Source organism: Nycticebus coucang, chromosome 4, assembly GCF_027406575.1.
Source record: "Nycticebus coucang isolate mNycCou1 chromosome 4, mNycCou1.pri, whole genome shotgun sequence".
Classification (NCBI taxonomy): Eukaryota; Metazoa; Chordata; class Mammalia; order Primates; family Lorisidae; genus Nycticebus; species Nycticebus coucang.
Window position 1 is genome coordinate 45,530,771 of NC_069783.1, and position 18,314 is coordinate 45,549,084.

The 18,314-nt window shown below is 39.9% G+C and overlaps 1 protein-coding gene across 1 annotated transcript in view; it reads right to left on the reverse strand.

Annotated features, from left to right (window-relative positions):
- STPG4 (sperm-tail PG-rich repeat containing 4) overlaps window positions 1-18,314 on the reverse strand; it is a 57,039-nt gene that overhangs the window by 20,646 nt on the left and 18,079 nt on the right. Inside the window, exons 4-5 of the mRNA XM_053589330.1 lie at window positions 14,571-14,635; window positions 13,973-14,027 (exon numbers count right to left, since the gene is read on the reverse strand). Of these exons, the coding sequence (XP_053445305.1) occupies window positions 13,973-14,027; window positions 14,571-14,635 (120 nt within the window). The remainder of the gene's footprint in view (window positions 1-13,972; window positions 14,028-14,570; window positions 14,636-18,314) is intronic.

Below are 18,314 nucleotides of genomic sequence, written 5' to 3' on the forward strand. Positions count from 1 at the left end.
AAGCATCAGCAACAGGTTAGACCATGCAGAAGAAAGAATTTCAGAGGTAGAAGACAAAGTTCTTGAGATAACTCAGATAGTAAAAGAGGCAGAAAAGAAGAGAGAGAAAGCAGAATGTTCACTGTCAGAATTATGGGACTTTATGAAGCATTCCAACATACAAGTTATAGGAATTCCAGAAGGGGAAGAAGAATGCCCAGAGGAATGGAAGCCATACTAGAGAATATTATAAAAGAAAATTTCCCAAATATCACCAAAGATTCTGACACATTGCTTTCAGAGGGCTATCGGACCCCAGGTCGCCTCAACTCTAACCGAGCTTCTCCAAGACACATTGTGATGAACCTGTCCAAAGTCAAGACAAAAGAAAATATTTTGCAAGCTGCCAGTAGTAAGCGCCAGTTGACCTACAGGGGCAAATCCATCAGAGTGACCACAGACTTCTCTAATGAAACTTTCCAAGCAAGAAGACAATGGTCATCTACCTTTAATCTACTTTTAAACAGAACAATTTCCAGCCCAGAATTCTGTACCCTGCTAAGCTAAGCTTCAAAATTGACGGAAAAATCAAATCATTTACGGATATACAAACATTGAGGAAATTCGCCACAACAAGACCAACTCTACAGGAAATACTTCAACTTGTTCTGCACACTGACCACCACAATGGATCAGCAGCAAAGTAAGAACTCATAAATTAAAGGACAGAACCTAACCTCCACACTGATGCAAAAGATAAAACTAAGCAATGGACTCTCACAAAATAAGATGAATAGAATACTACCACACTTACCAATTATCTCAATAAATGTTAATGGCTTGAATTCCCCACTGAAGAGACAGAGATTGGCTGACTGGATTAAAAAACACAAGCCATCCATTTGCTGTCTGCAAGAAACACACATGGCTTCAAAAGACAAATTAAAGCTTCGAGTCAAGGGTTGGAAGACAATTTTTCAGGCAAATGGCATTCAGCAGAAAAGAGGAGTTGCAATCTTATTTTCAGATTCATGTGGATTTAAAGCAACTAAAGTCAAAAAAGACAAAGATGGTCACTTTATATTGGTCAAGGGAAAAATACAACAAGAAGATGTTTCAATTCTAAATATTTATGCACCCAATTTAAATGCTCCCAGATTCTTGAAACAGACCTTACTCAGTCTGAGCAATATGATATCTGATAATACCATAATCACAGGGGACTTTAACACTCCTCTTACAGAGCTGGACAGATCCTCTAAACAGAAATTAAACAAAGATATAAGAGATTTAAATGAGACCCTAGAACAACTGTGCCTGATAGACGCATATAGAACACTCCATCGCAAAGATAAAGAATATTCATTCTTCTCATCACCCCATGGAACATTCTCCAAAATTGATCATATCCTGGGACACAAAACAAATATCAACAGAATCTAAAGAATTGAAATTTTACCTTGTATCTTCTCAGACCATAAGGCACTAAAGGTGGAACTCAACTCTAACAAAAATGCTCGACCCCACCCAAAGGCATGGAAATTAAACAATCTTCTGTTGAATAACAGATGGGTGCAGGAAGAAATCAAACAGGAAATCATTAACTTCCTTGAGCATAACAACAATGAAGACACAAGCTACCAAAACCTGTGGGATACTGCAAAAGCAGTTTTGAGAGGAAAATTCATCGCTGTAGATGCCTACATTCGAAAAACAGAAAGAGAGCGCATCAACAATCTCACAAGCCATCTTATGGAATTGGAAAAGGAAGAACTATCTAAGTCTAAACTCAGTAGAAGAAAAGAAATGTCCAAAATCAAATCAGAGATCAATAAAATTGAAAACAAAAGAATCATTCAGAAAATTAATGAAACAAGGAGTTGGTTTTTTGAAAAAATAAATAAAATAGGGCGGCGCCTGTGGCTCAAGGAGTAGGGCGCCGGTCCCATATGCCGGAGGTGGTGGGTTCAAACCCAGCCCCAGCCAAAAAATAAATAAATAAATAAATAAATAAAAATAAATAAATAAATAAAATAGATAAACCATTGGCCAGACTAACGAGAAATAGAAAAGTAAAATCTCTAGTAACCTCAATCAGAAATGATAAAGGGGAAATAACAACTGATCCCACAGAGATACAAGAGATCATCTCTGAATACTACCAGAAACTCTATGCCCAGAAATTTGACAATGTGAAGGAAATGGATCAATATTTGGAATCACACCCTCTCCCTAGACTTAGCCAGGAAGAAATAGAGGTCCTGAACAGACCAATTTCAAGCACTGAGATCAAAGAAACAATAAAAAATCTTCCAACCAAAAAATGCCCTGATCCAGATGGCTTCACACCAGAATTCTATCAAACCTTCATGGAAGAGATTATTCCTGTACTGCAGAAATTATTCCGAAAAATTGAGGAAGATGGAATCCTCCCCAACACATTCTATGAAGCAAACATCACCCTGATACCAAAACCAGGAAAAGACCCAAACAAAAAGGAGAATTTCAGACCAATCTCACTCATGAATATAGATGCAAAAATTCTCAACAAAATCCTAGCCAATAGATTACAGCTTATCATCAAAAAAGTCATTCATCATGATCAAGTAGGCTTCATCCCAGGGATGCAAGGCTGGTTTGACATACGCAAGTCCATAAACGTTATCCACCATATTAACAGAGGCAAAAATAAAGATCACATGATCCTCTCAATAGATGCAGAAAAAGCATTTGATAAAATCCAGCATCCTTTTCTAATTAGAACACTGAAGAGTATAGGCATAGGTGGCACATTTCTAAAACTGATTGAAGCTATCTATGACAAACCCACAGCCAATATTTTACTGAATGGAGTAAAACTGAAAGCTTTTCCTCTTAGAACTGGAACCAGACAAGGTTGTCCTCTGTCACCTTTACTATTCAACATAGTGCTGGAAGTTCTAGCCAATACAATTAGGCAAGACAAGGAAGTAAAGGGAATCCAAATGGGAGCAGAGGAGGTCAAACTCTCCCTCTTTGCTGACGACATGATCTTATACTTAGAGAACCCCAAAGGCTCAACCACAAGATTCCTAGAAGTCATCAAAAAATACGGCAATGTTTCAGGATATAAAATCAATGTCCACAAGTCAGTAGCCTTTGTGTACACCAATAATAGTCAAGATGAGAAGCTAATTAAGGACACAACTCCCTTCACCATAGTTTCAAAGAAAATGAAATACCTAGGAATATACCTAACGAAGGAGGTGAAGGACCTCTATAAAGAAAATTATGAAATCCTCAGAAAGGAAATAGCAGAGGATATTAACAAATGGAAGAACATACCATGCTCATGGATTGGAAGAATCAACATTGTTAAAATGTCTATACTTCCCAAAGCAATCTACCTATTCAATGCCATTCTTATCAAAATACCGATATCGTACTTTCAAGATTTGGAGAAAATGATTCTGTGTTTTGTATGGAACTGGAAAAAACCCCGTATAGCTAAGGCAGTTCTTAGTAATAAAAATAAAGCTGGGGGCATCAGCATACCAGATTTTAGTCTGTACTACAAAGCCATAGTGGTCAAGACAGCATGGTACTGGCACAAAAACAGAGACATAGACACTTGGAATCGAATTAAAAACCAAGAAATGAAACTAACATCTTACAACCACCTAATCTTCGATAAACCAAACAAAAACATACCTTGGGGAAAAGACTCCCTATTCAATAAATGGTGTTGGGAGAACTGGATGTCTACATGTAAAAGACTGAAACTGGACCCACACCTTTCCCCACTCACAAAAATTGATTCAAAATGGATAAAGGACTTAAATTTAAGGCATGAAACAATAAAAATCCTCAAAGAAAGCATAGGAAAAACACTGGAAGATATTGGCCTGGGGAAAGACTTCATGAAGAAGACTGCCATGGCAATTGCAACAACAACAAAAATAAACAAATGGGACTTCATTAAACTGAAAAGCTTCTGTACAGCTAAGGAGACAATAACCAAAGCAAAGAGACAACCTACACAATGGGAAAGGATATTTGCATATTTTCAATCAGACAAAAGCTTGATAACTAGGATCTATAGAGAACTCAAATTAATCCACATGAAAAAAGCCAACAATCCCATATATCAATGGGCGAGAGACATGAATAGAACCTTCTCTAAAGATGACAGACGAATGGCTAACACATGAAAAAATGTTCATCATCTCTTTATGTTAGAGAAATGCAAATCAAAACAACCCTGAGATATCATCTAACCCCAGTGAGAATGGCCCACATCACAAAATCTCAAAACTGCAGATGCTGGCGTGGATGTGGAGAGAAGGGAACACTTTTACACTGCTGGTGGGACTGCAAACTAGTACAACCTTTCTGGAAGGAAGTATGGAGAAACCTCAAAGCACTCAAGCTAGACCTCCCATTTGATCCTGCAATCCCATTACTGGGCTTCTACCCAGAAGGAAAAAAATCCTTTTATCATAAGGACACTTGTACTAGACTGTTTATTGCAGCTCAATTTACAATCGCCAAAATGTGGAAACAGCCTAAATGCCCACCAACCCAGGAATGGATTAACAAGCTGTGGTATATGTATACCATGGAATACTATTCAGCCATTAAAAAAAATGGAGACTTTACATCCTTCGTATTAACCTGGATGGACGTGGAAGACATTATTCTTAGTAAAGCATCACAAGAATGGAGAAGCATGAATCCTATGTACTCAATTTTGATATGAGGACAATTAATGACAATTATGGTTATGGGGGGGGAACAGAAAGAGGGAAGGAGGGAGGTGGGTGGGGCCTTGGTGTGTGTCACACTTTATGGGAGCAAGACATGATTGCAAGAGGGACTTTACATAACAAATGCAGTCAATGTAACCTGGCTTATTGTACCCTCAATGAATCCCCAACAATAAAAAAAAAAAATGGAGACTTCACATCCTTTGTATTAAGCTAGATGGAAGTGGAAGACATTATTCTTAGTAAAGCATCACAAGAATGGAGAAGCAGGAATCCTATATACTCAATTTTGATATGAGGACAATTAATGACAAGGTTATGGGGGGGAAAGCAGAAAGAGGGACGGAGGGAGGGGGGTGGAGCCTTGGTGTGTGTCACACTTTATGGGGGCAAGACATGATTGCAAGAGGGACTTTACCTAACAATTGCAATCAGTGTAACCTGGCTTATTGTACCCTCAATGAATCCCCAACAATAAAAAAAAAAAAAGTTAAATAAAAAAAAAAAAAGAATCTGAGACAACTATTTTTAACTCTTAGCTGTTCTCTGGCAGTTATCTTCTTTTTACTAACTAGTATGTTTCAATTGTTATTTCTTAATTTGTATTTTAGAAATTGTCTATTGACTGTTTCCTGAAATAAATGAAAATATGGCTGTCTTGCTCTCTCCTCATCCACTCGAAGTCATATTGTAATCAAGAATCAGTTTTGCTAAAAATTACTCCTTGAAGAGCTGAGTTATATAATAGTTCTCTTCTTGTACAGCCTTCTGTTTTACCTGGAGTTGGTGTGCACGTTTTGCTACCTATGTTTTCTTCATTTGTCTCGCATCATATCAGCTCTTCTTGTGTCCTTTTTTCCTTAGAGACATTCCTTCTGGAGTTCTCTATTTTCTTCCTCCAAATGAACTGGTTTCTCTCTCAGCCTGCTGCACAGTGGTCAACCTGGGACACTCTTCACTACTACTCTCCCAGATTGCATCCACTTTCTCCTGGGTCCTCTTTCCGAATTTACTCCTTTGTACTTTGGCACCAGTAGCATCTTTAAAAAGAGTATTTGAGAGGTAACTTTTATGAGTTTTTGCATGTTCGAAAATCTTCGTCTCCAGATTTTATTTTTAGTTTGGCTGAATATAGAATCCTAAAAAAATAATCTTCCCTTTCTCATTTCTCTGTGGATACTAAAATTGTATATTTTTTTAATCTCCCTCCTCTAGTCCCTGTTCTATTTTTCACCAGGTTTCCATCCTTCTGTCTCTTTATCTCCATCTCTTGCTGAAGTTAGAGGCTCTTTTCACTTGCCTGGTAGAAACTCTGGGTATGTAACTGGGATATGTTGAGATCAGACAACTGAATTGTAGTCCAATCTTTCTCCTGGGATTCCCTAAATGTTGGGATGTGATTCCCTTTTCTCTAGGTTCACTGAGTTTTTTTTGAGGATCAGCTCCACCAATCTTTTGCCCAAGGGAGATGTTCAATGGCTGGCACACGCTGTGGTTTGAATGTGTCCCCTCCAAAATTCAGGTGTTGTCAATATGGTAGACCTGCAGGGAGGCCGGGGCTGGGAGTGGGAGTGGGGAGCAGCTCACGCCTGTAATCCAAGCACTCTGGGAGGCCAAGGCAGGAGGATCCCATGACCTGAGGATTTCTAGACCAGCCTGAGCAAGAGCGAGACCTTGTCTCTACTAAGAATAGAAAAATTAGCCAGTCATGGTGGTGGGCACCTGTAGTCCCAGCTATTTGGGAACTGGGTGGTCTAGTCACCTCTTGAGCCCAGGAGTTTAAAGTCGCTGAGAGCTAGGATGAGGCCATGGCACTCTAGTCTGGGCAACAGAGTGAGATTCTGTCTCAATAAAAAATAAATAAAGGGCAGCACCTGTGGCTCAAAGGAGTAGGGCTCTGGCCCCATATGCCGGAGGTGGCAGGTTCAAACCCAGCCCCAGCCAAAAACTGAAAAAAATAAATAAATAATAGAAAAAGTAGCCTGGCTGTGTGGTAGGCACTTGTACTCCCAGCTACAGTGGGAGGCTAAATGGCCTAGTCACTTCTTAAGGGCCTCACCTCTTAGTACTAAAGGATAGGAGAATATTCAAATTGTTCCAAATATCAGTTTATCACACATCAACAGGAGCTCCATTTATTTAACATTCATTATTACAGAATTTCTCTGAAATTATATTACACATTTTGTTAAAATTGATCCTCTTCTAAGAAGCAACAGCTCATCTGTTTTACAAGTTACACTTCTGTGAAAATTTCCAATATAGCAACTCTTTGTAAATCTTATTTTCCCTTATTTTGTAGAAGCTTTTATGGAATTATCTTAAGGATAATGTCTAAAACTGTAGCACAGTTTTCATGCACTGAAAGAATAGTTAATAATGATATTAATGTCTAACAATTAGGACACTTTCTCCCTTTTCTCCCTTTTTTCAGTTCCTTTCCTTTATCTCAGGTGCCCTAAGTCATGTTTCGCTTATATTCCTGATAGCCTAGTGGAGAAGGGGTGAGAATTTGATAGGTCACTATGCTTTATATGAATTTGACTAACACATTCCTCCTTCGGGGGCATTTGTATTTCAAAGAGGACACCTGAAAAGGGGAAAGCCTCTACAAAAGAATTTTTTCAACAGTTAAATTAAGAGTGACATATGTCTGAGTTCTCAGACTCTCATATCAAAATCCCTGCCGACTGATTCTTCCCAAAGAGGGATTTTGATATAGACCCTGAGAGCTCAGACAAGAGACTTGAACAGAAAGTTCTCTGAAGATGACAGATGAATAGCCAACAAACACATGAAAAAAAAATGTTCATCATCTTTAATCATCAGAGAAATGCAAATCAAAACCACTCTCAGATATCATTGAACTCCAGTGAGATTAGCCCACATCACATACTCCCAAAATTGCAGATTCTGGCCTGGATGTGGACAGAAGTGAACACTTCTACACTGCTGGTGGGATGGCAAACTAATACAACCTTTATGGAAAGAAGTATGGAGAATTCTCAAAGAACTAAAAGTTAACCTTCCATTTGACCCTGCAATCCCATTAGTAGGTATCTACCCAGAAGAACAACTATCTGCCATAAAGACATTTGCACTAAAATATTTATTGCAGCTCAGTTCATAATTGCCAAGTTGTGGAAGCAACCCAAAAGTCCATCAACCCATGAATGGATTAGCAAATTGTGGTATATGTATGACCTGAGATACTATTCAGCCATAAAAAAAGGATGGAGACTTTACATCTTTTATGTTTACCTGGATGGAGTTGAAACACATTCTTCTCAGTAAAGTATCTCAAGAATTTTTTGGAACAAAAAATATCCAATGTACTCAATACTAATATAAAACCAATATATAAATAATTACATGTTCATACAAATGATAAAACACAAATATAGTCTAGCAAGGGAGCAGGGTGAAAATGGAGGGGCGAGGGGGAGGGCAATTGGCTGGAGGAGGGAGGGGAGGGCTTTGGTGGGATCTCACCTAATGTGCACAATGCCAGGGTGTTCAACATGCCCCCTGGGTAAGGGGCTCTTTTATAACTTGAACTTTACCTTGGAAGTGAGAACAATGTAACTTTAAAATTCATACCCTCATAATAATTTGAAAAAAATAATCCCTATCTCTGGAGTTTACAGTGAGTGTGAAAGATAAATACAAATTTCCACTCCTGAGCCCTTCAAATAATGAATGCCTTGTGGTCCTAGATGCAAAAACTGAAAGGACAACTAGAACTTTGGTTTCTTTGACTTTTGCTTAGAATATGGGCCCTGAGGAATGTGCATGGGTGTTCCTCACCTCAGCCAAGCTTTCTCTTCACCCTTGCCCTTTTCTCCTTCTTTCAAACAAATGTATTGGAAAGTGTTGGCGGTGGCTGTTGGCAGTGTCAAAAGAAAATCAAAATCTCAGGGCCACCCTTTCACCTCAGGCACCTGCAATGAACAGGTCCCACAGAACATTCATTAAGGAAACTTCTTGCTAATCTCCCATAAGCACGGGCATGCAAATTATCCCTGTGTCTAGTACCTAAAACTAAAACTGTTCAATTATACACTAATAATGGATTACAAGTTTATCTTACAGGTAACCGAACTAGAGATGTGACAGAATTAGACATTCTCCTACCTAAGCAGGGGCCATCTATGTATTTGATTCCTTCTTTACTACTTTCTTTCTTTCTTTTTTTTTTTTTTTGAAGCAAGGTCTCACTCTGTTGCTACTAGAGTGCAGTGACATGATCATAGCCCGCGGTAACCTCTAACTCTTGGGCTCTAGCGATCTTCCTGCCTCAGCCTCCTGAGTAGCTGGGACTACAGGCACATGCCACCTTTCCCAGATAATTTTTTCTATTTTTGATAGAGATGGAGGTCTCATTCTTGCTCAGGCTGGTCTTGAACTCCTGACCTCAAGCAACCCTGAGTGCTAGGATTACACTTGGCCCACTTCCTTACTTTATGTAGAATGCAGATTTCTTGTGCCTCACAAGAATGTAATCTCACAAGAATGTGCCTCAGAAGAATGTAACTTCATCAGAACCTCCCTCCCCCTTTAAAAGGCTAAGGTACTAACCTCCCCTTCAGAAAAATAGCCACAGTTTGTCCTCAAAATCTTGGCTTACTAAACCTCCATCAATTGAGATTTTTGCCTCGGCCATTTATCTGGATTGACAGAAGAAGATAGATAGACTTCTATTAAGTATCTAAACATTAAATAACATTAAGCTGGATGATCGGTGTCTAAGTTGTACATGCTCAAACATGCCTTGTGAATCACAGACTCTCGTATAGGGTATGTCAGTTTGTGTGTGTTTGTGTGTATGTACATTGCTCCGTAATTGACATTAAGAGGGTCTCTGCCCTCTTGAAGAGCAGAGGTAAAACATGACACATGTCTTTGTCTCCTCAACACTGCCTACCTGGTGTAGGATCTCACACACATAAAGCATCCAAAACGATTTGTGGAATTGATGAAAAAACTGCTGGTGAAGTCAGTTAGACTCAGTTAGGTCTAAGTATTTTCAAAAAGGCCTTGTGTAGAAAAAAACTGGAAATTCTAACATCCTACAGGTATGCCAAGGAAAAAGAAGGCCATATAGGAAAAACCAGAGTAGCAAGCTCCCAGACTGTGCCCATCTGTGGTACGGCTCCTAGACTATAGGAGAACCTGATAAGCAGGCTGGCAGCAGGCCCCTCGGGAGACTGAAGCCTCTTGCCTATGAACTCAACCTAGTGCAAAGGGGATCAGCAGGCAAACCTGGCTCCTGTGAACAAGCCTCAGTCATGGGCACAGTGGTGACTCCAGAGTCAGCATGATACTGACCCCAGGTCAGCTCTCTACTGTCTAAAGACCAGAACCTTCATCAAATTGCTTGATCATGCTCGTCACTAGGCAGGACATTCTAGAACCCAGATTTTGAGGCCACGGTAAACTAAGTAAGTCCTGGCTTTGTCTCTTAATATAACTGTGTGACCTCAGGCAATTGACTGCCATTTCCTGACCTATCAAATAGAGATGACAAATTAATACTACCTCACCAAATTGTGACGATTAACTGAGCACTGTCCCTGGCAGGAAACGCTCAATGAATGGCAGTCAGGATCATTATCAAAGTTGACCTTAATAGAGTAACTGATTTATAAAGTTTCTTCCAGTTCTGAGAACTTTAACAGATTGGTGACTGTGATGATAATTTCTAGAACAATTAAACTGAAAGATAAAATCAACCAATGAGTTTTCAGATAAAAGCTGAATGGCACATTATAAAGGCCTAAGGATTAATGGACTTAGCAGGAGAAGGTCAGAGACAACATTCTCCTGGTGTGAGTATCGTTTCTTCACCATACTCACTCCGCATGCCACTCCCTCCCACTGCTGGGATCAAAGGAGTTTCCTCTGCAGATTATATAGTTTATGGATCTAAACCAACCCCCGAAGCCTGCACTGGGGATGCACGTTTAGGACACACACGAATCATAGCCCTGGGCTATTTCTTGGCCTTGGAACATTTTCTGTAGAAGTATTCTTTTCACTTTTTTGAAGGACAGTCTGCTTCAAATCAGTGAATCACTTTTATTTATAAAATGGAGTGAATGCCGTGATACCAATGAAAGTGACATAGTAAGGACCACCAAAAATATTGTCCGTAAAAGCAATGAGAACACTGGTAAAAACTATCAGAACCAACTACCTTATGCCATAGCTTATACCTTGCAGCTTATCCTATGCTCACCTGAACTAAAGGAAAATTATTTTTAATTGAGTCACTATTTACTAATAGCAAACTGTTATTAACTCACAGTGTTTGCTTAAAACATACATTTCCTTCTTTTTTTGTGACAAGAGTCTCACTTTATTGTCCTTGGTAGTAGAGTGCCATAGTGTCATAGCTCACAGTAGCCTCAAACCCTTGGTCTAAAGGGATCCTCTTGCCTCAGGCTCTTGAATAGCTGGCACTATAGGCACCCACCACAATGCCCAGCTATTTCTTTCTTTTTTTTTTTTTTTTTTTTGCAGTTTTTGGCGGGGGCTGGGTTTGAACCCGCCACCTCTGGTATATGGAGCCAGCGCCCCTCTCCTTTGAGCTACAGGTGCCGCCCAATGCCCAGCTATTTTTAGAGACAGGGTCTTACTCTTGCTCACACTGGTCTCGAACTCCTGAGCTCACCCACCTGCCTCAGCCTCCCAGAGTGCTAGGATTACAGGCGTGAGCCACCACACCCAGCCTTAATATATATATTTATTTCAAAGGCAATACAGTATCACCCAGTGAGGGAAACATGTGGTGTCATGGCTGCTTAAACATGTGTATTTATCGCCACTCCTCTCCCATCAAATTAAAAAGGCAGAACTATTTCCCCTCCCCCCCACACACATACAAAGGGCCAACAGAAGAGGCAAAAGCCAAAAAGAGATGGTGACATGCTTTGGAAGATGTGAAGCATTTCGGAGGAGTGGTGGCTGACTTAGCAGGGTGGAGAGGGTGTACCAGTGACAAGCAGGCTTATTTACTCCACAGAACCCAAGAAAAGCTTTGGAATTTGAGTCATTAGACCCTTGGAGGCGGGTGGATCTGAAAGCAGGAGGTCTGGTTGGACATTTTCTCCCCAGGTCCGTGATGCCCTTTGTCCCCAGCTGGCAGGTAACTCCCTTCCCCACAGCCCTACAGGAGAAAGGCAGGAGGTTTAGTTTCTGGGGAGACTGCACCAGAGATCTGGACTCAGGAGCCTACAACTGTGAAGACAGGGGCCTTTACTGAAAACTGGAATTTAGTGAACTTCTAAACATGGAATAATAAGACCTTTGAGCCTCTTTCCCCCACTCAGCTCCCAGAACACTGGCAACTGTGTCTTATACCCCAGGCAGGAGGCTGACAAGTCATTCTGAAGCAGCTACTATGTCCAGAGAAAAAGAAACTGCCCTTTATATGAATCAATAAAGGAGTGCAAGGCAAGAACAGGGTTAAGGGTCCCTAAACTCTGTGAAGGAATAGGTGTAGTTAAAAATAATGATAATTAAGTCACTATCCATTTAAGCCACTGTCACTCTGGAGTCACATAGCAGGTGTTAACTCTCTCCCTATATAATGTCACCATTTCAAAACCTAAGGGTGGTTTCTGAGATATCATCCAGATCCCGTGTTCCAGTGGTTGGCTGACCCACCCAGACCAAGAAACTGACTCAACTGGAATTGTGACCCCCCAACCCAGGAAGAAATTTGACACAAGATTTTTCTCCTATTGCCTAATCCTTTGCCCACCAAACTGTTTTTAAAAATGTTTCCTCTCAAATTCTCAGGGAGGCGGATTTGAGAAATCCTCCTGTCTCCAAGTCCTTCTCCACTGCAACCCTGCCTGTCTCAATGTATTGGCTTTTCTCTGTGCCATGGGCAGTACAACCTGGTGGGGTGGCAGCAAAAAGACCTACAGATACAGGTATTTATGGGCTACCAAAGGAAAAGCCAGGTCTTCATCCTCTCCATCCACTACAAAACCCACCTGGAGATCATCTCCACCTATACTCATTTCTATGGATACTATAATAAATTCTACAAATTTGGAGGCTTAAAAGAACAGAAATGTATTCTATCATAGTTCTGGAGGCTGAAGTCCGAAATTAGTTTCACTGGACTAAAATTGAGGCATCAGCAGGGCCAAGCTTGCTTTGGAGACTCTTGGGGAAATCTGTTTCTTGCCCCTTCCAGCTTTTGGTGGCTGCCAGCATTTACCAACTTGTGGGTGCAGCACTGCAATCTCTGAGTCCTATTTAAATTGCCTTCTCTTGGTTAGTTACTTACCTTAATGAGTTCATTTTTATCATAACTCATATACACACATTTGGAAATATTTAGGAACAGAAAAGCATTTCCACATTTTTGAAAGGAAAGAAACTATAGACAGTCTTCCTTTTTGTTGTTAATACAATAACCTATTAAATATCTCTTATATTTTTTCTTTTTTGAGACAGGATATCACTCTGTCCCCCAGGATTAGAGTATAGTGGTGTAATCATAGCTCACTATAGTCTCAAACTCCTGGGCTCAAGCATCCTCCCACCTCAGCCTCCTGACCAGCTAGGACTACAGGCATGCACCACCATGCCTGGCTAATTTTTTAATTTTTTGTAGAGATGGGGTCTGGCCTGTATTGCCCAGGCTGGTCTCAAATTCCTAACCTCAAGTGATCTTCCCACCTCAGCCTCCCACAAGTGTAAGCCCCTGTTCCCAGGCTATCTCTGATAATTTAATTAATTAATTCAAAAAATATTATGTACCAGCCACTTCTGTAGGTGCTAGATGTACAGGACAAACATCCCTGCCTCATGAAGCTTATGCTCTAGTGGGGAAGACAGATAAAAGCAAGATAGATAAATTAAGGACAGATAAATAAATCTAGTATATCAGACAGTGATGATTGAACGTTACAGAGAAAAAACATAAACCAAGGAAGGGAAATTCTGAATTTCCTTCTGAATACTGAATTTCTCAGTAAGGAAGACCTTACTGAGAAAGGGGTACTTGAGTCAAGAACTAAATCAAGTAAGGGAGCCAAACATTTTCCTCTAACTTGCCACAAATGGATTGCCTACTATATTTTCAGACATACTTTAAGTACTATAGTCGATTGCATTGATTATTCATAGCTTATCTACTACAATGAGCAAATTCTTAATATATCAAAAGGATTTGCTATATATTTTAAACACAAAATTAGCCATGAATGAACTATCTACATTATACTTACGGGAATAAAGAAACTTGTTGGGAATCTTTGAACTGTAGAACGAAATACAAAGCTCCTATATTTTAAGAAGAAAGGAAAAACATGATTTTCTAAATCTATTTTTTTTTTAAGAGAAGATCTTTTTTAACTTATTCCCTATCTCTCACTAAATATTTAAAAATGCTAATCTGGATGCGAGGCACACAAATGAGGTTTAAAATACATGAATATTGGTATATGAGTATGTAGATAGAAAGGCATGCATGCAGTGACTAAAAGTAGCTTACTTGGGCCAGGTGCAATGGCTCACGTCTATAATCCTAGCACTCTGGGAGGCCGAGGTGAGTGGATCACCTGAGCTCACAGGTTTGAGATTAGCCTCAGGTTTTAGAGAGCAAGACCTTGTCTCTAAAAATAGCCAAGCACTGTGGCTGGCGCCTGTAGTCCCAGCTACTTGGGAGGATGAGGCAAGAGGATTGCTTGAGACCAAGAGTTTGAGGTTGCTGTGAGCTGTGATGCCATGCACTCTACTGAGGGTGACAAAGTAAGACTCTGTCTCAAAAAAATGCAATAAAATAAAACAAAATAAAAATAGCTTAATTAATAAGTATATAATTACCTGGAAGGGTACTTGGGAACTGGTGCGGGAAGCACATCATATTGTCCTGGGGAAAGCTGAAGTGACTATACAGAATGGATAAGGACACCAACAATAGATTAATACAGGTCGTAAACTTGAACTTCATTATCCTTTGTTTTATGACTATACGACATTGTACAATTAATTCTCTAACAGTGGAAAAGGTACATTTCAAAAGATGTAGCTTCAAAACATTCAACATATATTCACTTTGTAAATTGTATATATTTGCACTTGTGTACTATTACTGGAGGCAAGAATGCACCATCAAAAAAGCCACACGGCAGAGTTTACTTGTTCTAATATGAATAATGATGAATTAAAAAATTAAGGTTCTATGCCTTGATCTTAGGCACTTTTGATGGGATTTTATAGACAATATGCCTGCGATTCCACATAGGAAATTGCTGTCCAACTGATCACATTTTAAATGTACTAGATGGAACAAATCAGTTGCGCTGTTTGGTGAGCCGGCTCTCAGGTAAAGCGCAGAGCTAGTGGTGGGGAATACAGGAGTAAGAGATCTGCTTACTGTCGGCAGAAGTGAGAGGCACCTACCCAAACTATTCTAACATAAACCAGAGCAACCAGTCCTAAAAAACAGATCTAAGATATGGGCAGTAGGAAGAGATGAAATCCAACTGAGCGATCTCAAGACAATAAAGACATGAGATTTAAGCCTGGCTTTTAAGAAAGGAAGGACTTCCTTGAGGACCCTAAGGGAAGGTATTCCAAGAACAAGGAGGCTCATATGCAAGCCTCCCTGGGGAAATTGTTGCAAACTACCTAGGTGCTCCATTGTCCCTGGATCTATGGTTATTAGCCCAGAGGTATGAGATGACAGTGTCAGGAACCGGTAAGGGTCTAGAGTGGAATATGTGAAGGAAGGGAGCGGGGAAGGAAGGAGAACCAGCAGGTGGGAGGAGAAAATTGATGTATGTTTCAGGAGGTGGCAGGGAGGAGTTTTAAACTCCTAGGAAAAATACTGCCAAAAGTGAACACCGTCTCTCCACCTCCTATTATTTTTCCATCGGATTTTAAGAAACAGTGCTTGCTTTTGTTGCAAATGAGGCATCCACATCCTGGCACTACCTGCCCCATGGGAATTCGCTATTATATTTCACCCTGTAGCTGTCTTTCCCACATTAGTATATAATTTTTATTGCATAGGTAGCTTTTTGTGGATACAGCAATGCGATAGATAAAAATTTTATGATGAAATACACACACTGTCCTAATATACCTATGCCTTATTGCTCACTTGACATAATAAACACCAAGAAAACAAGGGTATTCTTGTGTCATACCACAGAACAGAAACGTATTCTAAATAAGGGGCGTTCTTGGGAGCCAGCAATGTCCTACTCCTTGGTTATTGTTGTTTTTGAGACAGGGTCTTAGTCCGTCACCTGGGCTAGAGTACAACAGTGTCACTGTACTCTAGAGCTTACTGCAGCCTCAAACTCCTGGGCTCCAGCAATCCTCCTGCCTCAGCCTCCCAAGAAGCTAAGACTACAGGCACTAGCCACCACACCTGGCTAATTTTTCTTTTCTTTTTTTCATTCTTTCTTTTTCTTTCTTTCTTTTTTTTTTTTTTTGTAGAGATAGGGATCTCATTTGTGCTCAGGCTGGTCTTGAATTCCTGGCCTCAAATGATCCTCCTGCCCTGGCTTCCCTAAAGTGCTAGGATTATAAGCATGAGCCACTGAGCCCAGCCTTCTTCATGATTTTGATGATGTTTACAAGGCTGTTTGCTTTCTGTTTATAAACTGTGCGTATATGCTTTATGCTTCTCTCTTTCTCTCCCACCCCCATGCAGATATATACACATAAGCAGAAGGAGAAAGAGAACTGAAAAGGGAAAAATAAAGCCCTTTAAACACTTGTCTATTCACCTATACTAAGCACTCCACATAATACTCCTATAACAAAGTGCTCATGGAAAAACTCTTAGATAGCATTAGTCTGGAAAGGAATATTGGTTACCTGTAGCACCTATATTTGGCATTGTCCATTCCTTGTTATTTAACATGGTTGAGAGAGGACTGACTTTTTTTTATAAGGTCTTAAATAGTCAGCTGGCTTATATACGAGACTGCCTCTCTGTGCATTGCTAAACTTCTGTTTGTACTGCAAACAATCAGGGTGGTTCTACTGTCCTTGGGTCTAATGGAGTATACACATATATATTGTTTCCCTAAATCTCCCATTGCGTCTCAGCTCTTCATTTATAATACATAAGGCCCAGAGAATCTAGACAATATGCCCATAAAAATACCTGCTTCTAGTTAAAGTTTCAATTCATGTTGATTAGGCACTCAGAAATCTTATGATAGCTTGGAGTCATAAAATATGGCAGGATGATATTGGTGTAGACATATAATTCAGTTATGTTGCACCAAAACCATTAATGTCAGCAAATGAGATAATGTGAAAAAACAAAAAAAGACAACCCTACGTTTTAGGCTCTTGGTATGAGAGAGAGATACATACACCTGTATACACAATTTTTAGACCAGTCTTAGAGACATAGCGAAATTGAGAGAAAGGCAGAGATTTCCCATATACATGCATAACCAACCTCATTATCAACATCCCACACCAGAGGTTCTTACAACTTATGAACCCGCTCTCAAGTGAAGTGCAGAGCTAGCGGTAGGGAATACAACAGTAAGAGAGATCTGGTCCCTGCCAGCAGGAGTGACAAAGATTGACACATCATTATCACTCAAAGTCTGTATGTTACATGAGGGCTCACCCCTGGTGTTGTACACTTGATAGGTTTGGGCAAACGTAATACATTCACCATTAAAGGATCATACAGAATGGTTTCACTGCCCTAAAAAGCCTGTGTTCCAACTATTTATCTCACCCTTCAGGCAACCCTTGCAAACCACTGATCTTTTTATTATCTCCACAGTTTTGCCTTTTCCCGAATGTCATATAGTTGGAATCATACAGTGTGCAGCCATTTCCGATCGGCTTCTTTCACTTAGTAATATATATTTAAGTTTCCTCCATGTCTTTTTTTAGCTTAATAGGTCATTTCTTTGTAGTGCTGATTAATACTCCATTGTATGTATGTACCAAGTTTATCCATTCATCTGCTGAAAAACATCCTGGTTGCTTCCAAGTTTTGACAATTATGAATGAAGCTGCTATAAACATCCATGTGCAGGTTTTTCTGTAGACATAAGCTTTCATCTCCTTTGGGTAAATACCAAAGAGAACAATTGCTGGATCTTATGGCAAGAATATATTTGCTTTTGTTAAAAACTGCCAAACTATACCATTTTGCATTCCCACTAGTAATGAATGAGAGTTCCTATTGCTCTATATCCTTACTAGCTTTGATATTGTCAGTGTTCTGGGATTTTGACCACTCCAGTAGGTGTGTATGTATATTATTGTTTTAATTTGCATATCCTTGATGACATGTGCCGTGAACATTTTTGCATGTTTGTTTCCCATCTGCATACCTTCTCTGATGAGGTGTCCATTAAGGTGCTTGGTTCATTTTTAATTATTTGTCTTCTTATTGAATTTTAGGAGTTCTTCGTATTTTTTTTTTTTTTTGAGACAGAGTCTCACTCTGTTGCCCAGGTTAGAGTGCGATGGCCTCAGCTTGGCTCACAGGAACCTCAAACTCATGGTCTGAAACGATCCTCCTGCCTCAGCTTCCCAAGTAGCTGGAACCACAGGCATGAGCCACCACACCCAGCT